Consider the following 24726-nt stretch of genomic DNA (forward strand, 5'->3'; position numbering starts at 1 on the left):
TATCCCCTCTGCTGTCTGCGCAGCCGGACAGCAGCCAAAGCTCTGCTCTGAGACTTGGGGAAGGAGAGTAGAGACCTGTGTCCCCGTCTCCAGTCCTGGAGCCGGTCAGGCTCTCGGAGACAGACACAATACAAGCTTCCGGAACCTGAGAATGTGGCGAGGGCCACAGAACCTGGCGGGCATCTCCTGGAGACAGGCCGGCATTGGGTCTCAGCAGTCATGCCCAGACTCATGAAGGACCATGTGCTCCCCTTGGGGACGGAGGAGCCGAGCGTGGCGCGGACCATGGTCCGCAGCTTGGGGGGGTTTAGCCTGGGCATGTCTCTGGCCACGGCCTATGGGCTCCTGCAGCTGCTGGTGGAAGGACACAGCCCCTGGGGCTGCCTGGTGGGCACCCTCACTCTGGCTGCCTTCCTCAGCCTGGGCATGGGGTTCTCGCGCCAGGTCCGGGTCACAGTCCTGCTGCTGCTGCCCCAGGCCTTCTCCAGTGAGTGCCGGGTGGGGGATGAGGGGGGCAGGAGGGATCTTACAGGAGGTGGGGGCGGTTTGAGGGAAACCTTCCAGAGGCTTCCGTGCGAGACCGTGCGCGAAGCCGGGGCCCTGGGCCCATGGAGCCGTCTCCCCCAGGGCAGGGCCGGATGCTGCTGCTGGTGGCGGCCTTCGGGCTGGTGCTGCAGGGACCCTGTGCCAACACACTGCGTAACTTCACCCAAGCCAGCGAGGCCGTGGCCTGCGGGGCCGAGCTGGCCTTGAACCAGACCGCTCAGGTGTTGGAGCAGGCCAAGCAGCCCCTTGTCAGTAAGGCCCCCCGGGCCCGTGGCTGTGCGTTCTGTGGCCCCGCTCCGTCCCCTGCGGCTGCGGACCCCTCCCCGTGGCTCCCTGGCCAGCTGCATCTCCCCACACCCTGGGGGGCAGCCTCCTCTCCACTCTGTTCCCCACCCCCGCCCCCCCCTTGCAGCGGGCAGAACCGGCCCCCCAGTGCCTCCACCCCTGCCCCCCAGGTGCCCTGAACAAGATTAAAGCCATTGCCCAGAAGGCCAAAGAGGTGGCTGACCGGGTCCGCAAGTTCTTCCGGTCCATCATGGACGGCGTGAAGCACGTAGGTCAGCACAGTCAGCACGGCTGGGGTGTTTCCAGAGGGCGGGCTCACGGTTCACCCTGTCTCCTCACCCGTGCCCACGTCACGGCCCAGGGCCCCTCCCGGGTGCTGACTGGCCCCCGCCGGATACGGCGCAGCCAGGGCCCTGACCGCGGTCCCGCGCTGGGTGCTGCCCTGGGGTCCCCGAGTCCCAGCCAAGGGGCCGCAGGGCTCCGGGCCTGGGGACCAGCCCCGCCGCTGTCCCCAGCTAGGGTCCTGCGCAACGTGTGGTACTGGCTCCTGCACATCGGCGACGTGTGCAACGCTGAGCTGGGCAACCCCTACCTCAAGTGTGCGCGGGTCTTCGACGACGCCAAGGACCGCTGCATGCACGTTGTCCCCTGGGCCTATCACCTGTGCTACGTGCTCATGCCCTTCAAGCTCGCGCTGTGCGGACTGGCCAGCGGTGAGGGCCGGCGAGCGCCTGCGGGGCATGGCCAGTGAGCAGGGGGTCCGTCGGCGGGGCCGGGCCCGCGCTGGGGCCGCTGGGGGCACTGGGGGCACTGGGAGAAGCCGGTTTGGAGCCCTTGCGGAGGTCAGCAGCAGGAGAGGGAAGCCAGAGGACCCGGAGGCGGGAGGGCCGCGTGCCTCCGCCTCCCCTGACGCTCGGTCTCTGGGTCCCAGTGGTGCAGGTGTTCTGCATTATCCCCAAGTACCTCCAGCCTTTCTTGCGAAAGACCCTTGGCACCCGTGAGTGGCCCCCTCCCAGCCCTGCTGCGGGGGTACTCCTGGGGACTCTCCCCTCTCCAGGCCGGCGGTGCTCCCAGTCCCCAGTGAGAATGCAGGAGGGAGGAAAGGTGCCGGGCAGGGACGCCGGAGGCCCAGCCTGGGCTGGAGCAGGGAGAGGACCAAGACGTCCTACCCCCGCGCCCCCCTCCCCGGTCCTCCCAGCCCAGGGCAGGGCACTGAGCTGGGCGGGCACAGAGAGGGGCCGTGGTGTCAGGCCCCTGGTGGTGACAGCATGGACCGCGGGGGCTTTGTCTTCTCCTCCTCGGGTTGGGGGGTCCCGGCTGTTCTGCGAGCTATGCCAGGCCCTGCCCCCACTAATTCTCCTGGCTTCCGGCTCCCCTGCACCTGCTGGCCCCAGCTGTGAGGAACCTAATTAACCGGGTGCGTCAGGAGTTCGAGTTCAACGTGACGGCCGCCCACCACTTCTCCGTGGACCTCAATGCCTCTCGGAGCCTGTCGCAGGTGGCCCTGGACCTCCATGAAGCCGTCAGCCTGAAGCTGCACCGTGTCCGAGAGGCCCTGGCCCTGATGGGCTACACCACGCCTCTGCTGCTTTCGCTCCTGTACCTCCAGTGAGGGAGGGCCCCAGCTGGGGGCTTGGGCTGCGCGGCACCAGGTCGCCCCCAGGGCCTCCAGGAAGGCTGGAGCCTGGGGGCCAGGGGACGTGGGACCGTGCGGGAGTCGGTGTGGGCTGGGGAGCTGAGGGGCCTCCATTTACCTTGCCAGAGCTCTGTTCTACCGGTACTGTTACTTGAACTGGGTCGGTTATGACAACGTGTACATCACCAGCCGGTTCCTACGCATGGAGGCCATCCGCTCCGAGGCGGGGCTGCCCACGGTGCTGCCCCTCAGCGCCCATGAGGCCAGACGCTACATCCAGCCTGGTGAGGGCCCCAAGATTGGAGACCAAGACCCAGGAGGACACCAGGGCCTCCCCTCCACCCCAGCCCTGACCCTAGGCCCTGTGCACAGCCCTGTCTCTGGGGAGCCCTCGGTCCCAAAGGGGGGACCTCCCGGCACCCAGACACCCAGACACAGAAAGAAGGGCAGAGGAAGCTTCCGGGGCCCCGGACATCCCGACAGAGGGAAGTGTAGGTGGGGAGGGGCTGCCAGCTGAGGGAAGGGGGGCTTTGGGGGTGAGGCCAGAAGTATGAACCTGCCAACATGGAGAGGAAGCCTGGGGGGCTGGGGCTGGGCTGCCCAGGAGGGTGGGTTCCTCTAGCCTCAGAGCCCCTCCCAGCCTTGTCCGGGGACCGTCCCAGCTTCCACACCAGATGAGCAAACAGGCCCTGGCTCGGAATGGGGTGTGCTCCGCCGGGAGAATAAGCAGCGGCCTCCTGACTGCGCTCCCCGCAGGTTCCGTCTTCCTGTCCAGGTGGGAGCAGATGTTCTACACCCTGGCCATCCTCAGCCTTGCCCGGCACCTCCTCCTCGTGCTGGCCCTGGTCTTCCTGGACTACGCCGTCTTCTGGGTGCTCGACCTGGCCCGGTACCAGTTGCAGGGGGAGATCGTGGCCCGCAGTGAGTGCCCGGGCCTCGCGCTGTGGTCCCCTTGGTCGGCGTCCTGGACCCAGGTGGCCTCCTGGGTCCCAGGGATTGCCTGGAGGTCCCTAGGTCACTGTGACTCATCAGCCCCGATCCTGCCGCCGCCAGCCCTCCAATCCTCCTGGGACCCCTGCCTCCGAGTCCTGGGTCCACCATACGGAGTAGTCAAAAGCACAGGACTTGGAGTCAGGGAGCCTGCCCCCTGCGGCGGTGACTCGGGCCATTCCCGAACCCCCCAGAGCTTCAGTCGCCTCTTCGGAGCTGGGATGCTGGGCGCAGCCCCCGGGTCGCTTGAAGGGGCCCAGGACGCCTTGTGTGGGAGGGCCCGGGAGGCCGTGCTGATGAGCGTGCGGGACCACAGGGAGTAAGGACTCCCATCCTGTGCGCAGAGGCCGGCGGCACTTAGAAAGCGCCCAACACAGTCACCGGCACACTCAGTCCGGCGCCCACCGCATGCGGGACACGGGGCACATTAGCAAGTGCTTGAAAGCAAATGCTGCTGGGCCGTCGTGGGGACAGGGACGGACTCATGGAGCATCGAGGCCTCTCCAAGAGGCTCCTGGGGGGCAGGGGCTTGGTGGGGCCCTGGGGCAGCAGAGGCCCCTGGCTGGGGGGTGAGGCTGCGAGCTGCCCTGTCCCACCACCCGCCCCCTGGCACCGGCCCTCACAGAGTGCGCTGTGCCAGGCCCCGTGCTAGTGTCCATAACCGTGGAAGGCACCGGCTACACTGGGAGGATTTACCGGGACCTGGTGTCGGCGTTCGACGTCTTGCAGCAAAGCAACATCAGCATCTTGTCCCGGCACTGCCTCCTGAGGCCCTCGGAGCCAGATGCCACCGGTTACATCGTCATCGGTACCGGCCTCGGCCGTGAGGGCACGGGGTGGGGAAGGAACAGGCGTGGCAGAGGGCGTGAGGACCGGGGGTGCGGAGGCGGCCGGCAGCCCGCACCCGCAGACGGCGGTTCTTGGCCCCGCCGCCCCCCAGGCATCCTGTACGGCTTGAGTTTCTTCGTCACGCTGTTCGGCAACTACGTCAGCAGGCTGCGGCGGGCCATCTGCGCCTCCTACTATCCGTCGAGGGAGCAGGTGAGCGGCCACAGCCGCGGCCGCCCCCACCCCTGCCTGCTGGGAGCCCACGGCCGTCTGTCTTGGTTTGGGGGAGCTTCGACTCCTCGATGGCGCCAGTCCTCTCTCCTCTGGCTGAAGTCCCGCTAGGCCCATGACCTGGACGGCGGGTCTCCGGGCCCCAGAGGTGCTGAGAGCAGGGGTGCCTCTTGGGGGGGCGTTGGCTGAGAAGGAGCTTGTCGTCCCCAGAGTGTGGGGAAGGGCATGGCCGCCGGGGTCCGTGCTGGCGTGTTGAGGCGCAAGTGGAAATGCAGCAGTTGGGCGCTCGATTGCCAGTCAGTCCTGGAGCGTGCGGCGGAGCCCTCCGCACCCTGTGCCAGGATGAAGCCGACCTCGCCCGGTGCTTGCGGTCTCAAGGCCAGACAGGCTTTTAACCAGATATTACAAGGAAGAAGTGTTTTTGTGCAGTGTTTTTGTGCAGAAATAAAGAAAGTGCTATGAACACCCAGAGGACAGACTAGGTCACCCCACCTAGCGGAGCCCAGGGCCTTCCCAAAGGAAGAGGCATCGGAGCCAGGCCTAGACGGATTCAGAAGCGTGGGCAGAAGGCAAAGGACGGGAGTGGGGCTGGGGGGCAGAAGGCATTCCGGGTGGACGAGACTGGATCAAGGCAGATCCCGGCCCCGATCTCCCCTCCACCAGGAGAGGATCTCCTACCTCTACAACCTACTTCTGAGCCACCGAACCAATCTGCCGGCGACCGTGCACCGAGCAGCGAGACGGCGGGCAGCGGACCAGGGCCACGCAAGTGTCCTCCAGAAGCTGGCCAGGCGGTGGGCCCACTGTCCCCCCTTGCAGAAGTGGGGCAAGAGGGGACAGAAAAAGAGCCAGAGGTCACAGTGGCTCCCTTCTTAAGTCCCTGAGGTTTGGCTGAAGAGGGTGCCCGTTCTCTGTGATCCATGCGCGAAGACGGAGACAGGGATGAGAACTCTGGGCGGTGGGCAGTGGGGGGAGGGGGCGGACAGGACACAGAGGTTGCTGCTGAGGGGGGTCAGGCTGCAGCGAGGCCCGCCCCCGCTGGTGGGCGGTGTTGGGTGTGGAGTGGGCTGGCGCGTCAGCGTCTGGGACTCCTCCCCAGGTGCTCCTGTCTGGGCCCCGTGCTCAGCCACTTCTGGCCGCTCCAGGATTATTGCCTGGGCTGTGGGCAGCTCCACGACCCCGAGGACACGGAGAACTTTGTGTCCTGCAGCACCCCGGGCTGCCGAGGTGAGCCCCCGGGGTTGGACCTCTCCCCTCTCCCTGTGGGGACTCCCCACAGTCGTGTGTGACAATTGGCTATGGTCCTTCCTCTGTGGACTTCTGGAACTCACACTTTAGGCCCCTCCCTTCGTGACCACATGTTCTTGTCTACAGAGAACTGTGAGAAGCTCATTCTCCCTGTGTTTGCCTTAATTCTGTTGGTGGTAACCACTCGTTCGCAAGTGGCATTGCAGCCGGGCCCTGGCTTGTCCCTCTGTGAGGACAGTCCCTGCAGGGCTGGAAGCGAGGGGAGCTTGGTGGCGGGGTGGGTGGACTAGCTCAGCCACCTTTTCCTGCCCTCCTGGTGTTTGCAGGGCTCTTCTGCCCCACCTGCTTCCGTCTCCTGGACAACACCTGCTCCGTGTGTGCGGCGCCCCTCTCCCAGCAGGGGGGCCTGGACCTGGAGCTGTGAGTCTCCGGGGGATGCGGTGGCCGCAGTCCTGTCCGTGGGGGCGGTGGGAGCTGCCGCCTGATGGGAGGCTTTCCCAGGGACTCCAGTGACGAGGAGGCCCCCCGCCTCTGGCTGGCCGCCGCTCGGAGGAAGAACCCTGAGCAGGAGCGTTTCCTGCGGCAGCAGCTGCAGGAGGCCCTGGGCAGGACCCTTGCTTCGGAGTCCAGCTCCGAGGTCAGGTGAGCAGAAAGCAGCACCTGGGGCCGGGGAGGCCTGAGCTGTCATGTGTGCAGTGGGCTCCTGGGCTGCGTGGCCCTGTGCTAGGGCTGGAGACAGCTGAAGGGCTTGTGGCAGAGTTGGGGGGGGACCCGTCCAGCTTGCCCTGAGCGAGCCTATGGAGCGGTGGGGAGTGATAGCGGGCCGGTGTCCCCGTCCAGGAGAGCAGCCGGCCAGGTCAGGCAGCGGACAGAACAGCTGGGTTGGGATGAGGTTGAGTTAATGAGGGCTTCAGGAAGCAGGTTTCGGGGGTAACCTGGGTGTCTGCTGGGCCAAGGGGCAGAGGAGAGCATGGGGGGCGAGGAGCCTGGGGGGAGCCTGGAGAATGGGAGATGTTTGGGAGGCTGTGTGTGTGTCACTCGAGTCAGGGGCGCCAGGATGAGCTGGGAAGTGGAGGGGCAGAGAGCTGGCTGAGTGCCCTGGTGGCCGTCTGAAGATCCCGGGAAATGGCCCCACTCGTTCCTGGCTCTGTTCTAGCCTGAGCTAAGAAGGCAGTGGGAAGCCAGGGCGGCCTCAGGACGGAGGTGCTGAGGATGGGGGCGCTTGGGACGGCGTGGTGCCAGCCGAGCGGAAGGACAGGCTCTGGGGGAAGAAGAGGGCTCGGGTGGGGAGCTCTGGGCTGTCTGGAGGGAAGCTGGCAGCCCAGGGGCCGCTACGAAAGGCCTGGGGTCTGGGCCTGTGGCTCCAGGCTTGAGTTATTACAGCGGGGAAGGGGGGTGAGGGCAGGGCAGGAAGGGTGAAGGGAAAGGGGCCGAACCCTGAGGGGCTCAGGCGCAAACCAAGTGGGGGAGAGACCGGAGCAGCCGGGGGCCCAGCGTCGTCACGCCGAGACAGGCGAGGCGGCGGCGGTGGTGGAGAGGCCGCTGGAGTGGCTGTGGGACATTTCTCGTGGTCCCGAGCAAGCCCAAACCAGAGCAGACCGTAACGGGCCATAGGCCAGTAGGTAGAGAAGACCCAGAAGGAAGCCGTGCGTGGCTCGGTGTCAGAGCCCGAGACGCTCGGTCCTGTCCCTGGGGAGTCACTGCCGGAGTCGAACAAGGAAGCTAGTCGGGGAGGAGCGGGGAGCCTGCGTCTGCACAGCGGCAGAGCAGGCTGGGAGCCGGCCCAAGGGGATGTGGGGCTCCCCAGGAAGGGGAGAGCTGAGCCCTTCGGAGGTGACGGAGGGCCCCTGAGGCACCGGGTCTGGGCCAGGTGGCCCGGCGGCCTCCGGAGAGCGGCATGCCCCGAGCGGAGTGAGTGCTCTCCAGGCCGCTGGCCTTGCCGCTCCCTGCAGGCTCAGAGGACCGGGAGCCCTGCTGAGGGCGCCAGGAAGGGGCTGGGAGTGGATGGTTGCAAGGACCGGGTCTAGGGGGCAAAACACCTGCCCTGGGAGTGCCCTGGGAGCAGCGGGCTCGCGGGGCCTCAAAGGCGCAGACACTGCACGCGCGTGGCGCAGCCGGACTGACCTCCAGGGTGCTGCTGGGTGACGTGGCTTTCTTCGGGACCAGGACCCGAGGGCTGAAGGCTCTTTTTTGGGTGGATCAGGGGAAGGACACTGGGGAGAGAACGGGGGTGTCTTCAGGAAGCGTGTGATAGGACTGGCCTTGGGGTAGAAACGGGGCCGCCTCCCTGGGGAAGTCCAAGGTCCCTGCCTCCCTGAGGTGTGAGAGCAAGAGCAACACAGAATGGGTCGTGGCCAGGGAACGTTCTGGGATAAACCCAGGGGTGGCCAAGGCTGGGGGTCGCTCTGGGAGCAGGAGCAGAGGCCTCTGTGGCCATGGGGTCAAAGCTAGAGAGGTGAGGAGGGTGGGGGCCACATAAGCAGTTGGTCTGGCCGTGGCCCCCTGGGTGGGTGCAGCAGATGTCTGGGGAGATAGCTGTGGCCCCCGGGGGGCAGGTGCCACTGGCAGGACCTCTGCAACATCCCATGTACCAGCAGGTTGATGAGCAGCCTTCATTTGGGAGGCCTGCATACAAATCGCAGTGGGCACGGGCTGGTGTGAACGGGGCAGGGGAGGGATGGGCACGGGCTGTTGTGAACGGGCAGGGGGAATGGTAAGCTGAGGGGCGGGGGAGGAAGTGAAGCTTTATTTTCAGAGATTCCTGGGGGCTCCCTGAACTTAAAAGCGGGGTCGTGGGGAGGGGGGAAGCTTGATCCCTGACCATGTAGGTGTAACACCAAGGTCACTACTGGTTCTGTCCTTATTGGCCATGTGACCTTGGGCAAGGGATTGCCCCCTGGTCCGTCAGCACCAGCCTAAAACTGGGGCTCTTGAGCCACAGGCTGAGATCCTGTGGGGACCAGGAGCAGCGGAGGCTGGGAAGTCTGGACAGGGCAGGCGTGCACCTGTGGAAACGGCGCCCCTGACCGCGTCACTCCCTTGCCCTCCTCACTAGTGACCTGGACGAGGAGCAGGGGCCTCGGCAGAGGACACACAGTTAGCGGCTCCGACCGGACGCCCAGTCTTTCGGGGTTCCCACCCTGTCTCTGCCCACCCTCGGCCGCCCTCCCAAACCCTCTGCCCACCGCAGTCCCCTCCAGCTCCAGAAGCCTGGCCCCTCCCCCTCTTCTCTCCAGCCCCTGATCCCTCCCCCCCCACCCCCAAATGAAGGAACCAAAAGCAGACACGGGTGTGAATCTTAAATTATTATTTCTTCCTGTCGTTTACACCGGAGGTGGGGGCAGGGGAAGAGGGGGGGAAGAGGAGGGGGGGAAATTGCCTCCCCCCCTAAGGCACTGAGTGGAGAAGCCGCAAGGGGGGAGGGGGGAGGTCACATTGTCCTCACCCTCTGGGGCTGGGCCCCAGGTCTCCCCCATCACCTGAAATGCTAAGATGAGGCCCAGGGCAACCCGACCTCCCCCAACCCCAATATATTACATCATCACTTTTTAAATAGATACAGGGACTGGTCCCGCTACCCCCTCCCTGTGACACCCCCTCACTCCTGGGGGTACCTGGGCAGCTGTGCAAATGGGCATGAGGGTGCAGGGGAGGACGGGAGAGCACCGGGCCCCGTAACCTGCCCCTTTTAGGAAGGGGGAGGGGCCGCCAGGCCAGGGAGGGGAAATAGTGCAAGGCAGAGCCCAGGCCGCAAAGGGGGGGGGGCAGCACCCAGCGAGGGAGGGAGGCGGACACCCCCCCCCCCAGCAGAATCGGGTAGTTAAAAATCTGAAACTAGATTTCATCGAGACCGACAGAAGAGGCTATGTACAGACCCGGGCGGACTCCGTGGGGGTCACTCTCCGCGACCCAGCGGGACCCCAGCCGGCACCCCCACCCCCGCCCGGGCGCCCGCGGCTCTCGGGAACGGCCGCCAGGGGGCGCCCGCCCGCGCGCTCCGCAGCCCGCAGCCCCTCACCCCGCCCCGCAGCCCGCGCCGCGCCAGCCTGGGGGCGGCGTGAGTCAGGGGCGGCCCGGCGGCGGCTCCGGCTCGCACCTGGGCGGGAGGAGGAGAGGAGGGCAGGAGCCACCCGGCCCGCCCTGCCCTCTGGCCCCGGGGAGGGAGCGGCGGGAACAAGACATTCCCTGCCCGGGGACGCGGGAGGGGAGGGCAGGGCCGGGGCGGAGAGCCGAGCGGAGCGGCCCCTCCCGCTGCCCCCAGGGGCGGGCGAGCCGCTCAGGCCACCCCGCCCCCTGCTCCTTCAGGACCCCGTGACTCAGCGCTCGGAGCCTGGCGGGGGTGGGGGGGTAGGTGAGGTGCGGGGGGGTGGGGGGGTGGGGAGGATGCGGCGGGGGGGCGGGGGGCGCGCGCGAGGACGGCTCCTTCCTGCGGGCCCAATCCCCGAGGCTTTCCAGCCTCTACCTCGCTTCCCCCCACCCACTCCTCCTCGCCGCCCCCTTTGCATAATTCTCTGCTGGGGAAAGGGAACAGAAAGCAGGAAGGAGGGGGTCTCAGAAGGGGAGGGAGGGGCGGTCCTTCACCCCCGGACTCCGCCAAACCCCTGGGGGCATGGGGGCGGGGCGAGGCTTTGGTCCCAAGCCCCCCACCCCCTAGAAACCCGCATAGCCGAAGAGGAACCCCACAAATCAGAAATACATTATTGCTTCTTCTCCCCAGGAGCGGCTGGGGACAGGGTCCCACCGTTCACAACAAACAGCTGGAAATGGAGACATACTATGGGGATCACTCCTTAGGAGTTCACCCCAATCTGGGGAGCCCCCGACCCCAAAGCCTTCTCAGCTTGGAACTGGAATGAGGGCTCCGGGGCGACAGGGACGGACTGCTGAAGCCAGGGAGCCCAGCGCCCGGCCCCCAGCCCTGTCCAGCCCGCGTGCCCCCGCTGCTTGGCATGGGCGCCCCGGCCGCGCGCTGCTGGGGACGGCCACCGGCCCTCTTTAAGAGGACTCCATGGTACCTTCAGCCTTAGGCGTCCTGGGTGCCCCCTCCTCCTCCTCCTCATCAGGGGGGCCCAGGGTGGAGACCGGGGGCCCAGGCGGGGCTGACTGCTCCCAGAACCGAGCCAGAGAGAGGTGGAAGGTGTCCAAGTGGCCATTGGAGAGGTCGAGGCCCGCGGCGGCCGGCGCGGCAGCGGAGGGGGGCGGGTCGTCCTTGCGGCGCCGCCGGGTGCGCACCTCCAGGCAGTTCTGACCCTTGAGGTGGCGCTGCAGGTGGTCCTCCTTGGCGAAAGCCTTGTGGCACAGGTGGCACTCATAGGGCCGGTCCCCCGTGTGCAGGTGCATGTGGTTCTTGAGGTCGTAGCTGTGCAGGAAGCGGGCTGGGCAGTGCGGGCAAGAGTAGGGGCGCTCTCCCGTGTGCTTCCGCATGTGGATCTTCAGCTTGTCGTTCCTGGCGGGCAGGGGGAGGGGGTCAGGCCCAGGACCACCCCCTCCCCAACCCCTCCATCCACCGCTGGTGGGCAGCGCCCCCCCCTTCCAAGCCCAGAGCTGTCCTGTGCCCAACCCACCTCCGTCACCTTTCTCCCGACCTCCCAGTCTGGGTGTCTCCAGGGGCTCTGGGGACCTCCACACCCCCAGTCGTTCTGGGCGGGGAACCCCTGCTGGGTCCCCCCCGCCCCCGGGGAGGGGGGGGGCTAGTGCTCACCGGGTGAAGCGGACGCCGCAGACCTCACAGGCAAAGGGCTTCTCCCCCGTGTGGGTCCTCATGTGGCGCGGCAGCTTGCCGGCCCCGTGGATGATCTTGTGACAGACCGGGCACTCCTGGGGCATCTGGGAGCGGCGCTTGCGCACCAGCTTGTCCTGGCCATCCAGGCCTGGGGCCAGAGTGTCCTGGTGCAGCGAACTCAGGTAGGCCATCAGGTCGGGGTCAATGGCGTCCTCGTCCGAGCCCAGCTCCTCTGGGGACAGCGGGGGTCCTCCCCCCTGCGCCATCCCGTAGGCAGAAGGATACACCAGCTCCTCTTCCTCCTCATCACCCTCGTAGGGCTCATAAGCCAGGGGCCCCTCGGGGGGTGAAGCAGTCCCCGCTGGAGGGCTGTAGCTGTCCCCCAGCCCGCTGCCTGTGCCGCGATCCACTCTGCCCCCCGCCACCTCCTCCTCCTCATAGGTCGTGGGGTGGGCAGGTACCGTGGGTGCCTCGGGCACTAAGTGGTTTGCCCGGGCCCCCTTGGTCTGCAAGAAAGCTTTCCGGGGCTTGCGGCTGCGGCGGGCCACTGGCCGTGGCGTGGGCTGGGGCGGGGGTGGGAGGGGCCCCTGGGGTGGTCTGTCTTCTCCGTTGGGAACTCCCGAGGAGGCTGTGGCCGTGGCCGTGGCGAAGGCCTCCAGGTACTGGCGGGCCCGCTCACAGTCGTCCTCGTCGGGGCTGGGGGCCTCCAGCCCACTGCCCTGCAGGATCTCCATGCAGGCGGCGATGACGCACGGGATCTCCAGCAGCCGCGCGGCCTGCAGCACGGCGGGCATGTTGGCGCTGCTGGTGGTCAGCGTGGCCGTGTAGGCGAACTCCAGCAGGGCACCCAGGGCCTCGGGCCCCACGAAGTCCAGTTCGCACACGCCAGCCCCGGCGGCCCCCGCCGCCGCACCACCGCCCCCTGCCCCTGCCACCGCACCGCCGCCCTCAGTGAAGAGCTTCTTGAAGTAGTGGCTGCAGGCGGCCAGCACGGCCCGGTGGGTGCGGTACTCGAGGCCCTGCGTCCGGATGGTGAGGTCGCACAGGTGGCCCAGCTGCCGCTGCTCATTGAGGCAGCTCAGGAGCTCGCTGCTGTGGTCCGGGAACGGGATCCCGATGAGGTCGTCCTCGGGGCTCCCCATCTTGTCCTGTGGGTGGAGGACAGGGGCAGGTGAAAGGCGCTAGGCCCGCACTTCCTGTGCCGGCAGACTGCCAGCCCGGCTCCCCAGTGCTTCAGACCCAGGGGATCTTCCAGAAGCCTCCCCAGACTGAGAAGCAGTCATCTCACAGACAGGGGACCCAAGGCGCAGACAGGGCAAGTGATGTCCAACTTCTGAGGGGCAGAACGCGTTCAGACCCAGGCGGTGGGCCCCCAGTCCTATTCCCAGCTGCTCTGGCCGCCCTGCCCCTGCCGCTTTGCCTGCCCCACTCCCCATGCCTTTGGAGGGAGCTCTGGGGTCCTGGCCCAGGCTTCATGAAGGACTCGGGGCTCAGTCATCTGAGAAGTGGGGTGACAGCCTCTGATGGCACTAGCGAGGCCAAGGACAGAGCTAAGATTCGCACTGGACCAAGGTCTGCTCTGGGCACTGCCACCCAAGTGACTCCACAAGGGTTCAGGGCTCCACAGAAGCTCTGCAAACTCACCAGGCAGCTTCCCGGCACCTTCACCTTCACCCTCCTCCTCCTCCCCTCCGCCCCCACTGAAAGCTCAACTCCCCTTTTAGATTTCACACACCCCCCCAGGCCAAAAGGGAAACACTGCTCCCAGCATCCCTCCCCCCAAATCCTCCCCTCCCCCAGGGGGCCAAGGAGCAACCACCCTTTGCTGGGGTGTCGAGGCCTGGCTCTGGTGCTTCCTGCCCCGCACAGATAAGCATCGTCCCCGCCCCCTCCCCCACTGCCAATAGGCCAAGTTCCAGTTCCACCCCTCCCCACCACAGCTGCCACGGCACCTCGCCCTCCGCACCTCTCCCTCCCCATCCACGGCAGCCCTTCGGGAGAGTGGAGAGCACGCGCCCCAGAGGGTTCTCTTCTATCCTAGGTGCTCTCCCCTCCAAGGGAGGCGCTGCAGCACCCCAGCACCCCGGAGGCTGGTGGGGGGACAGGAGGGCGGCAGGTGGGCCTGGCCTGGGAGTGAGGAGCGCTGCCTGAGTCCTGGGTTTGCGGCCAGGTTGCCGAATGACCTTGGGCCAGTCCCTTCTGTCAGGCGTGTGTTTCCGGGAATGGACAAGGAGCGGGTGAGAGCGAGGTCCCAAGAGCTCAGCCCTTCGGGCCTGACACTGGGAGGGTGGGTCTGAAGCGAGCGGAGACAGGGGGGCCTGGAAAGAAAGTGGCTCTGAAGTCGGCCGCCTGAGAGTGGAACCTGCCCCTGTGGCTGAGGAGTTCCTTGACTTTAAACACACGGTCTCCGAGCCTCCTTCCTAGTCTACTCTGCGGGTAATTCCACTGGACCCGGAGGCTTGTGGGGACATCGGGTAAATGAGACCACGTGGGGGGGGGCAATAAACATTCTGGCCTTGGGAGGTAGGAGCGAGGCCTCGCCCGGGGCAGATTCCACAAATGGCCTCTCCTGGGAAGGCTTGGCTTGGGGACAGCTGGGTCTCCCTGCCTCAAATCGCCCCAAAGAGTCAAGTTACTATGAGCTTCATGACCTTGGATCAGTCACTTCCTTTCCCCAGGAAGCCGGTTTCCTCCTCTGTAATAGGAAAGGCTGACCCATGTGGTCCCAGGGGTGGGTCCCACTGACCCTGGTCAGTGTCTTCCTTGCCACTCCCAACAGCTGCTCAGCCCCACCGCGGAGGGAAAAGGATTTTTCGGGGAGCTGGGGGGGGGGGCAAGAGCCACAGATTTCCCCTTCCGAACACAAGAACGGCATTGTCTCTGCCTGTCACCTTCCCTGTGACGCCGGGACTCCTGCAGGGCACCGTCGGGGAGCAGCACCCACGGGTCTCCCCGCTCCAGTCCGACACCAGGCGCCGTCAGCAAGCCCTCGGCTCCCACTTCTCTCCCTGGGAGCCACCCCAGCTCCCTTCGCTTCCCTGCCCACACTCCACAAACAGAGCAAGTGGCAAATGGCCCCAGGACTCGGGAACAAACAAAAACCGGGTGGGCAGTGGCAGCAGTGGGCACCCTCCTGCGCCCAGGCAGATCCTGTCCCTCCCGAGGGGGATGGGTGGGGCTGTCCTCGCTGGCCATTGGCCTGGAGCTGGGCACCCGCAGGCACGTGGCTTGCCCCAGCCCCCTCCCTCCCCACCCCACCCATTCCTGCCGCTAGGCCCGCCTCCCAGCCCGGGCCGGTCTCCGCGGCAACTTGGCGTGGCAGGGTGCTGATTGGCTGACCCTGCTGTCAGGTCACGGGCTTAGGCTGCTTCAGCGCCTGCAACTCACACCGGGTGCTTGGGCAAGGGTGGGTGTTTAACCCCTTAGGCCCAAGTCCAGTGCCCATGGCCACGAGGTAGCAGTGAAGGAGGGAGAGGCAGAGGACACTCGTAGGAAGGGGAGGTGCTCTAAGGTTCTCTAGCTTCTGGGAAACTCCCCCAGCCCTTACCCAGGGCTCTGGCGCCCAGGCCAACTTAGATGCTGCCTAGAACAATGCTGCTGCCAACCAGGCCGAGGGGGCACTCACAGCCCCATCACCTAGGCGGCAGGGCACCGGTGCCAGGATGCCCACCCCACGTTGGGCACCCTTCCCACATCTGTATCCCCAAGGGCCCAGCCCCCTGACGCCCCATGAGGACGGCCCATCTCCACCCAGCCTGGCATGCCCCCTCTTGCTAAGGCCTTGTGGGCATGGGTGTGTGTGGAGGGGGGGGCCGCTGTGCCAGGGAACCAGGCAAGGTCTGTTTGGTTTGTTTGCCTGGTAGGGGGAAGAACTGGGGGCCCCGCCCCATCGCTCCCCCTTTCCCGCCACCCCCCCAGGCTCCCCTCACTGTCAGGCCTGCTAGACCGGCCAAGCAGGTGGGCAGCTCTCTTGAAACTGGGCCCTGAGTCAAGCCTGCCCCATCTCTGGTGGGGGAAAGACTCTGGGTGGGAAAGGCAGGAAGGGGACAAAGGCAGGAGCCCCGAAACCCCCAACTCCTCGGTGTCCTCAGGCACCTGCGGGGTGTGTCCCCAGCCCAGATACAAAAGGTGGAGAGCACTGGCCTTGACCGGGAAGGGAAAGGAGCCCGGAAGTCTTTCCAGGTGCTGACCTCTGGCAGTGTCCCGGGGGCACCTGAGCCCTGACACAGGGATGCGGCAGGATCGGGCCCCCAAGGGGCAGATGAGTGAAGCTGGCCCCCCTTCCCCACACCCTGGGGATTAGGGGAGTGAGGCTTAGTGGGGGGGGCAGCGGGCGGAGCTGGGATCAGCACAGAGAACAGATATGGGGCCGAGACCCAGGCACACAGACACCCCTACCCAAAAGACTTCTGCAGGTGCAGCTACTCAGGGTAAGGGAGGGTGAGGTCCGCCTGTGACATCCCCCTGCCAGGTGATGGGGGCCTGGGGCACTCCCCAGCGCCGCCCCCACTTTGGCTAGCCGCCCCCCCCTTCTTTCTCCTCTCTGCTTCCCACCCCCGCCCCGACTCCAGCCTCACGTTCTCTTCCTGTTTTTTTGGAGCTCAGTTTGCACGAAGCCGCGGGCAGCAGCGGGGCTTCGGCCGCCCGACCAGGGGGGTGGGGAAGTGGGACAGCCAGGCCGAAGTCCTCAGGGACCCAGGAATCCTGGCTCCCCAGCTCTCCTCCTCTTCCCAGGGCCTCTGGAGCCCAGGGGCTGGAGCCACCTGGACTGCCCAGTCGGGAAGGCGGGATCAGGGGCTGAGGGAGTCCCCCTGAAGGACAGTCTGGGCCTGGAAGGCGAAGCCCCAGGCCCGGGGATGCCCTGGCGCCTACAGAGCCCGTGGGTCGGCACCCCAGCCCCGGCACCCCAGCCCCTCGGAGCAAGTGCGTGCCCTGCCCATCCCCCACATGCCGCTTCCCCCCTCCTAACCTCACCACCCCCAGCACTCGCACTTCCTGGGGGCCAGGCGGGGAAGGGAGACCGCAAGCCACGAAGGGGAAGGAGGCCAGGGGAGTCGGCTGCTTCCCGGTGCCCTGGGGGTTAAGCCTCTCCTCCCTCCAAATCCCCAATTCCTGGTGCTCCCTGAAATGAAGGAGATCTCAGTGCGCCTCCACATTTCTTTCCCTGATACCCGCTCTAGCCCACGCCCCCCTCCCCAGGCCACTCGGGGTTGTGAGGGGCGATGATGGCAGAGAAGGGAAGGGGGCAAATCCTCCTCCCGCTTGGGGGACCCTGCCCCGTGCTTGGGGCCCCCCGCCCCATCCGTGGCCTCCCCTTCCCTTGCTGACCGGCCCAGCCAGTGCCTGCTCCGCCACGCATCCTTGTCCCTCCTTCAGCCCTGGCCAGCCTCCTGCCTCCGCTCTAGGCATCCGTGGCCCTGGCCCGCTCTAGGCATCCGTGGCCCTGGCCCCCCAGGAGCCGCCTTGCCCGCTCCTTCCTTTACCCTCGGGTCTCCACTCCAGCCTCTCCGGCTTCCTCCATCCTGCCCTGCTCCGAGCATCTGCTCTCTTCTGCCCAGGCTGGCAGGTAGAGAGAGGGCCCCGGGGAATCGAGTCACGGAGCCAGGCCTGCCTTCCAAGGCTTGGTCTTGCCATAGGATGGCCGCACTCAGGGCACCCATGCCACCCTTCTAGAAGAAGCACAGGACAGAAATTTGGGGGCCAGTTGGGGAGGATGGTGGCGGTGGGGGGGGGGCTGGTGCGGAGAGCGGATGTGGGGTGGGGTGAGGGGGGACAACCTAGGCCTCTCTGCCCGTCAGAATTTCCAGCCCTGGAACTACTGGGCTTTCCCCAGAGGGTACCCACCCTGGGCCAGGCGACCGCACCTGGACAGACCCCCACCGTCAGGGCTCTAAGCGGGACCTGCCTAGGCAATGCCCTCTCCCCTCAGGGCCCGAGGAGCCGGCATAAGGTGCCAGGGTCTGCCCGGTGCCCACCCCCTCCCCCCAGCCGAGCGTCTCAGGCTGAGTAACCGAGCCGCCTGGTAACCCCACACCCGCCAAGCCGCAGGCAGAAACCTGAGCCCCCCAGCCCCAGAGGACACCCCAGCCCGATCCCCGGAGCCCGGCTCCCTGCCAGCCTGTCCAGCCTCCTGTCCTGGCCCAGCAGTCCTTGGGCTCCCGTAGGCCCCCTCTGCTCCTCGGTCCTCCTGGGGCCCCTGGGACCGAAGCGCGCCTCATACCCTCAGCCCCCTCCACCTTCCCAGGGAAGTTTGGACACCCTCTTCCTAGCCTGTTTCCAGTCCCTCTCTGACCCTTGGCCAATTCTAGGCCTCCAAGCCGCCCCTGGGGCCTGATCTCCCAAGCCGGAGCAGGGCCTACTCACCTGAACGCTGAGGGGCCTTGCCGGCAACTCCTCTTGGCCCCTGGGGGGAGCAGGTTGGGAGGGGTGGGGGAGGGCCCTGCTGGGGGGGGGGAGGTGGGGTGGCTGTTCCCCGCTCCAGCTCCCTCCTTCAAAGGGGCCGCCCACGACCTGGCCCAGCCCCTCCCCCCTAGAGCCTTAACCCTCTGGGTGCTGTCCCCCCTCCCTCCAAGCTGGGGGGAGGGGTTACCAGAGGGCTGGCAACGTGGGAGAGGGCCTGAAGTCTCTGCCTGTGGTGCCCAAAGCCCCGGCGGTACCCACCCCCGCCCGGCCTTACTCAGTCCCGAAAGGGGAAAAAGGTGAGTGTAGGCACAGTAGGAGCCGGGACAGTCCAGGAGGACAGAGGTGAGGAGGAGCCACGGGAGAGGCTGCCGGAGGTGGGACTGCGAGAAGGAAGGAGGGGAGGGGACAGGCGGCGGCGGTGGCCAGAGGAGGGAGGAGGGGAACCCTGGACACACGGTGCCAGGGCTGACAGGTGCCCAGGTCCGGGCCCCTCAGGGCATGTGGCACCATGGAGGGCCACAGGGAAGCCCTCCGGTCCCCAGTGGGCCCCTGAGACCCCTGGGAGCTGACCGAATTCTCCCCACCCTGTCCTGGGCTGGGGCCCTCGGGGGCTGGGCAAGGCAGCACCCCGCCCTCCCCATGCCTCACCCCAAACCCACTCACATACCACAGTTCCTTGCCCGGGCGCCAGCCCCTGCCAACCAGGCTAGGGGGCAGCCCATGTGCCAGCCCCCAGTGGCCAGGGGGCTCCGGGGGACAGAGCTGGCCTGAGGGGGGTAGACAGATGGGGGGAGCTGTGGGCACCGAAAGAGGAAGGAGCCAGGAGGGGGCATCTGCTGGGAAGCGCCTAGCCCCACCCCTTGCGCAAGCCTCCGCCACCCTGGCCGGTTGGGTGGGACCCGCCTGGGCCCGAGGGGCAGCTCAGGAAGGCTCTGAGCCCAGAGATGGGTGGGCCACACAGTTCCACCGAAACAACTCCTAGGGTCCCTTATTCCTGGAACAAGTGGTGCCCTCATGTTCCCCAGACATGAGGCCCATCCAAGTCCTCCTGGGTTGGGAGGACCACTGAAATGCCCCCGAAACATCCCCTCCCCTTTCCCCCCAACAGCTGCTGGCTCAACGCCGCTGGCCTGCTGCCCCTCACCAGCTCCCGGCCCGGTTGGCACCTACCCACCAGGATGCTGGCAGTCCTGCCCTCCTCTCCCTCCTGCCCCCTGCTCCCAGCGCCCCATGCCAACTGTGGGCCTGGGGTGGGGGAGGGCCACCCCTGAGCCTTGGTGCCAGCCAGGCGGGTCCAGTCCCCAGGTCCGACAGATAAGGCCTAAGACCCTGTTCTCCAGCCATCGCCCCTCGAGGCTCGCTACAAGTCAGGGCCTACACAGGGCCCCCAGCAGCCTGTGGACGGCCCTGTGAGCACTTACTGAAAGCTCCGTCCTTCAGGGTGGGTGCCAGCCTCCCAGCGTTCCCTCTGCCTCAGCATCTGCTTGGGCACCAAAGTCCCCGCAACTCCTGAGAGCCCTGGCGCCCGCAGCCTGCAAGGGAGTGGGTGGGGCTGCTCTCTGCTCTTTGATCCCCATAAAGGCAGGGAGCCAGCCTGGAGGGCAGGGGGCAGGGAAGGGGTTCATGGGGCCCCTCAATGTTATCCCTGCCAGGGGCAGCAGGCCAGGGTGGGGCATCTCTTGGGTGGGGTGCTAAGGTAAGAATGGCAGCATGTCCCAGCAGAGGAGGGAGGTTAGTCGTGGGTACGTGGTGTTACGTGGGCACAGGACGGCGAGAACAGGGTGAAGTGGGGCGGGTGGAATGGATGCAGAGGGCATCCATGTCCAATTCACCCCAGTCCTGGCTTTTACTCCCATCAAGCAACCCTTCCAGAAGGCACCAAATTGAGAGCGTGAGGACTACAACTCCCAGGATGCACCACAGTTACTCTGCATGTACCTTGGGAGTTGTAGTTCCCAAGAGAAGTCCTGCCTTCTCCTCCCCAGAGCCTTGCTGACCAGGTGAGGAGGGCAGAGCTGGAGATCTGGCCAGAAATCTCCTTTTTAGAAGAGATAAAAGGCTAGGAGATCCGTGGCGGAGGGGAAGAGGACCCCTTCTCCCAGGCAAAGGGGAGGGAAGGAGGAAGGAAGGAGGTGAGGATGTCTGTTGAAAGGGGCATATGGGTGGGGAGGGGGGGGGCGGGACAGGAAGGAAACCGAAGCCAGAGACACGAGGTCGCACGCAGAGGCCTGGTAGCACCTCGCTCCGAAGCCTGGCAGGGACTGGGAAGGCATAAGGAATTAGGGATACCAACTGGCAGCAAACTGGTGCGTTCGTGGGGGGCTCACTGGGTCCATCTGGCCACCGCAAGCCCTCTTTTGCCTGGGGCACCCCCCCCCCCGGTTTGCTCGCTGCAGCACTCTGAAGGCTGACTTGGTTCTGGGATGCTCGCAGGCCGAGGAAGAGGTTGGGGGAGTCAGGGCCAGGCCCGATGGGGAGCTCGGGGGAAGGAGCTAGGTGTGGTGTTAGGCCCAGGTGTGAGTCCAAGGAATCGTGCTGGCCCCTGAGGGTACAGCCTTCCATGGCAGCTGGGGGGCCTCAGTGCAGAGGGGCCCAGGTCACCGAGGCCTCCCGTCCACCTCAACTACAGGCTGCAGTGGAGAGGGCGGCCCTCTCCCGTCTCCCTGGGGAATTCGCTGAAGGCGGCTTTCCCTCTGGGCCAGGCAGCCTGTGAACATCAGAGGGGGCAATGCAAGGGGCCAGATGGCAGCTGGGTGCCCTTCCTTAGTGGGGGTGCAGGTCACAAGTGGGGAGAGGCTCTGTTTCAAGGCCACTTTCCCCGGGTTCCCCAAGGCTCTGAGACAGATTCTTACAGGCCTCAGCTAAGATTCTTGCCAAGACCTGAGTGTTGTTGGCTGGGGTGGGGGGGGGCTTCCTTGCCCCTCCAAAGCCCCTGATAGTGGACTACAGTAGCTCTAACCCCTTCCCCCCAGTCCCCCAGGCCCGCCTTGGCGCTTGGCCGCCTGTGTGTTGGCAGGACTGGGGGTGGGGGGGTAGCGAGGCAACTTCAAACTGTCCGGGCAAAACGTCAAGTTTACTCACGAGTTTACTCAGCAGAAGGAGGGGGAAGAGGCTAGAGCGGGCACACCCCATGCCAGGGTCCTATCCGTCTCCTGTCCCCACCTTCCTCCCCCGACTCTGCTCTTCAGCCCTAGGCCAAAACAGCCGTAGGCCCCAAGGCCTGGTGGCAGGGTAGTCTCAACTCTCAGAAGGTCACGGAACCAAGCAGGCCAGAGGCAGGAAACCCCGAAGCAGGTCCAGAGGCCCCTATTAGAGGGCAGTGCCCTGCCTGGAGCCCATTTACTACCCATCATAGGGCCTTGGCTTTGGACCAGAACTGGTCTCTCAGCCACCAAGAAGGGGGCAGTACCAGGCCAGGCTTCCTCCATGTGAGCAGTCCCCTGGGCAGTGACTTCTGACCCCAAATGACGGGTCCCAGGCAGTGCCTCAGGCAGCGTGGTGCCACCTGGGAGGCTGTAGGAGCAGGGGCTGGTCCTCTCAGCCTCCGCCTGGAATGGGGGGCCCGCACCCTATCTGACCTACTTCCCTTTCCTCCCCACCTGCTTTCATTCTCCGCTTCTCTCCCCCAGCCTTCACCGTCCCCACCCGAGGAGCTCCGCCCCCCATGCCTGCTGGGCCCCTCCCCCACCCTTCCCCAGGGTGCCAAGTGCAAGCACACAAAGGGCCCGATGGTGCATTGTTAGCCCAGCCCCCGCTGCCCGCCGCGCCCTCCCGGGGCGGGCACTAGGCCAAGGAGGAGCTGGGGGCCCTGGGTGCCAGGGGGCACCGCGGGGAAGGGGGACGAGGTCAACACCTGTCTCCCAGACACCGGGTCCGTATCAGCCAGAGCTGTGTGGTGATGAGAGGGCTCTCATGGAGCAGGCCTCTGTCCCTGACACCTGGACCCGGTGGGCACTGCCTTCCTCCTTCCCCAGAGCCCCTTTCGGGTGACAGTGACCCCTTTCTGACCCCTGTGCTGAGGCTGGGGGGTGTGGTACCCGAGGGAGGGGACAGCGTCTGGGGGTGCCAGCAGACTGCACTGTGCCCGCGGCAACCATGGCACGGAGGCTCGCTGGGGGAGCCGAGGCCCCGGGGGCCGGGGCAGGAGACAGTGACAGAGATTTCTTCATGTTTCATCAGCTGCTCCAGGGGGAGCCCCCTGCCCTTCTCCCCAGTCACCACCGACGACGAGGAACAGCAACTGCCACCCAAACTCAGTCGCAAATACGTCCCCCTCCAGCCCTGCACAACGCTCCTTGCGCCCGCTCTCCCCCCCAGCCTGGTGCCCACTCCATGCCAGCTCGGCCAGCAGTGCCAGGCAGGTACAGGGGTGACCAAACCAGTTGGTGTGTGTCTGGGGGGGGGGGACCCGGAGGCAACCCCACAGTCCTCCAGGCCTCCCCCGCACACACGTATACCCCGGGGAGCAGAGTCCCCATCCTGGTTTAACCCCTCACCGCTCAGTCCGGCTCCCCCAGCCCCCAGGAGCTGCCTCCCTTCTCAGGAATAGGCTGGGGGCAGGGGAGGCGCTGCGCTGACTCACTCCCGTTCCCAGCTGCAGCTGGGGGTCTGCAGGGCGTTCAGGCGGGGGTCAGTTCACGAACGCCCTCCACCTGGCCCGGAAGCCGGGACAGCCTGCTGGTCTCCCCCTCTCCTCAGCACCCACTTCCGGTGTCCCAAACTAGGTCAGCGGCGCTCGTTTCCTGTGGGTCAGCTAGCACCCGCGCCTCTGCCCCTCCCCTGCTCCGGACCCAGGCTCCCCGCCCCCCCCCCAGGGCGCCCCGAGGTCTCACCACGTCTCAGCCGCCCTTTGATACGTGGGGGTTGCGCGGGGCGGGGGGCAGGGGACCCGCCCTCTCTCCAAACACTAGCAGGGCCGGGGCGCCTGGGCAGGCACGTGTCCGGGCACAACCCGCTGCCCACGCCGCCCCCCCACTCCCACCCCCCCCCCACCGCTGTGGCCGGGACACGTCGCTCTCTTACTCGGGGTGGGGTGGGAGGAGAGAGCGAAAGCTGGGAGGGGAAAGCGGCGCCCCCCACCCTTTTGAATGGCAGCCCTCTGCCAGCGGCGCTCCCAGTGGCTTCCACGACTACACAGTAGCGACCCCCACCCACTCTGTGGAGGGGCAGGTGCGCGGGCGCCTGCGGGGGAGACGCGTGGGGGTAGAACTCCTCCCGGCCATCCGCCCCCGCTCTCGGGTTCTAGGGGCACGAGCCGGCCCGGGGAGGGTGGCGACCGGACCGGCGCCCGAAGGAAGGGACTGGGGCGGAGGGGTCGATCTGTGTCGCTCGGAGGTCGCCGCCGAGCCCCACTACTGGAGAGGGAGCGCGGCTCCGGAGGCGCAGGAAACCGAATAGTCCAGCCGGTAACTTTCCCCCCAGCCGCGGCTCCTCCTGCGCTCCCCCCGCCCCCAGTGCCACTGGCCCGGGTCCAGCCCACCGCGCCAGGGGGCGCCGGGGGGGGGGGCCCGCTTGCCCTAGTTAGAGTCCGTCAGCCTTTCCATTCCCTCAGCGCGGGCGGACCGGGGGTCTCCCCGCAAGTCACGGCGGAGACCCGGGCAGCGCTCGGCGCCGCCTCACCCCCTCTCCATCCCGGGGCCGCCGGGCGGTCTGATCCCAGAAGTGCAGAGAAAGTTTCTGGGGACCCTCCGCCCACCTTTCCTCGCGGTTAAAATCCGTTCCAGAGACCCGGGGTGCCGGGAAGGCACGGGGAAGGGGAGTGGTGGGAGTCTGGTCAGCGTGCGTGTGTGTGTGCGTGGGGGGGTCCCACTCACAGGACAGACGAAGGACACTGCAGTAGTCTCGCGTCTGGGGGACCCCGAGCCGGAGACAAAAGTAGGGTACACTCACCTCTCCGCCTGTGGGTCCGCGGGCCGGAACTGCAGAAGCACAGGGTGTGGAGAGAAGCGCGTCCCCCGCCGGGCCCGGGGGCTTGGGGCCCTGCTCCGGTCCTGGTCAGAAGGCCGCGGTCAGTCGCTCGCCGCTCTCTGCTGGGGGGCTCCTCCTCCGCAGCCCTCGGCCTCCTCCTGCCGCCCGCCCCCCCCTCGGCCGCCGAGAACCGCACATTCACCTGGCTCCCACCGCCCCCCCCTCAGGGCCCGCCTCACCTGTCCTGCTGTCTCACCTGTCCTCCCGCTGGCTTTCCCCCCATCCCTCCCCTCCCTCCCCCCGCCCCCTGCCACCCCCAAACTCCCCCCCCAATCCTTAGCAACACCCTCTGTCACTTCCTGGTTTTTCACCCGCCCCCCCAGGTCCCCCTCCCTCCGCCCAATAAGGATATAAACTTCAACCCCTCGGTCCACCCAGTCCCTGCAGGGCGCAGATGGCTCCCTCCCTCCCTTTTAGCTCCCTTCCTGCGAGCTTTTACTCTGCTCTCCGAGCCTTTCCCACCCTCCTCTTTTTCCCTCCTTCTTTCCTTCGGTCTCTTTCTCCCTCCACCTGCCGCGGTCCCTCTCCCCCTCCCTCTCCCTCTTTCTCCTCCAGCCCCTATCTCTCCCAGTCCACCTTAACTCGGGCTCCGCCCTCAACCCCATCCAGCCCTCCGCCGCAGCTCCGCCCCGCCCCCTGCACTCCACCGCCCTGCCCGCCCATTGGCCTGCGCACCCGCCCATCTCCAGCAGGTCCGGCCTCGCGTTCCGCCAGGGAGGGGGCGGAGCCGAGGGGCTGGCCTGAAACCTGGAGGAGGGAAAGGGGGAGGGGGCAGTGTCCGCAGTGGCCCGGGAGCCCGCGCCCCCATCAAGGGCTCTCGGTCTCCATGCGGGGCCTTTGTACGGTCACCTCCTCGGGAGGGAAGGGTATG

At 66.7% G+C, this 24726-nt stretch overlaps 2 protein-coding genes across 6 annotated transcripts; one reads left to right on the forward strand and one right to left on the reverse strand.

Annotated features, from left to right (window-relative positions):
* The first annotated feature begins 51 nt into the window (after positions 1-51).
* Positions 52-9048, forward strand: DCST2 (DC-STAMP domain containing 2). Of its 2 annotated transcripts, none has more exons than XM_004778601.3 (15): positions 52-487; positions 628-798; positions 1002-1103; positions 1347-1544; positions 1763-1828; positions 2226-2439; positions 2594-2751; positions 3224-3388; positions 4083-4265; positions 4398-4498; positions 5180-5310; positions 5616-5743; positions 6091-6184; positions 6266-6406; positions 8820-9048. In XM_004778601.3, the coding sequence occupies exons 1-15, from the start codon at positions 220-222 to the stop codon at positions 8863-8865; spliced, it is 2166 nt and encodes a 721-aa protein (XP_004778658.1). In that variant the 5' UTR covers positions 52-219; the 3' UTR covers positions 8866-9048. The 2 variants fall into 2 exon arrangements, with proteins under 2 accessions (XP_004778658.1, XP_004778659.1); XM_004778602.3 differs by having other exon boundaries at positions 4098-4265.
* A 6-nt stretch (positions 9049-9054) lies between these two features.
* Positions 9055-24128, reverse strand: ZBTB7B (zinc finger and BTB domain containing 7B). 4 transcript variants are annotated; one of them, XM_004778619.3, is made up of 4 exons: positions 24052-24128; positions 23778-23878; positions 11466-12634; positions 9055-11210 (listed from the first exon to the last, which is right to left on the reverse strand). In XM_004778619.3, exons 3-4 carry the CDS (start codon positions 12626-12628, stop codon positions 10760-10762), a joined length of 1614 nt encoding a protein of 537 aa, XP_004778676.1. In that variant the 5' UTR covers positions 12629-12634; positions 23778-23878; positions 24052-24128; the 3' UTR covers positions 9055-10759. The 4 variants fall into 4 exon arrangements, with proteins under 4 accessions (XP_004778676.1, XP_004778672.1, XP_044942766.1 ...); XM_004778615.2 differs by having other exon boundaries at positions 24035-24097; XM_045086831.1 differs by lacking the exons at positions 23778-23878; positions 24052-24128 and adding an exon at positions 19310-19420.
* Positions 24129-24726: the final 598 nt, after the last annotated feature.

Source organism: Mustela putorius, unplaced genomic scaffold, assembly GCF_011764305.1.
Source record: "Mustela putorius furo isolate JIRA1106 unplaced genomic scaffold, ASM1176430v1.1 tig00000997_pilon_pilon_pilon, whole genome shotgun sequence".
Classification (NCBI taxonomy): Eukaryota; Metazoa; Chordata; class Mammalia; order Carnivora; family Mustelidae; genus Mustela; species Mustela putorius.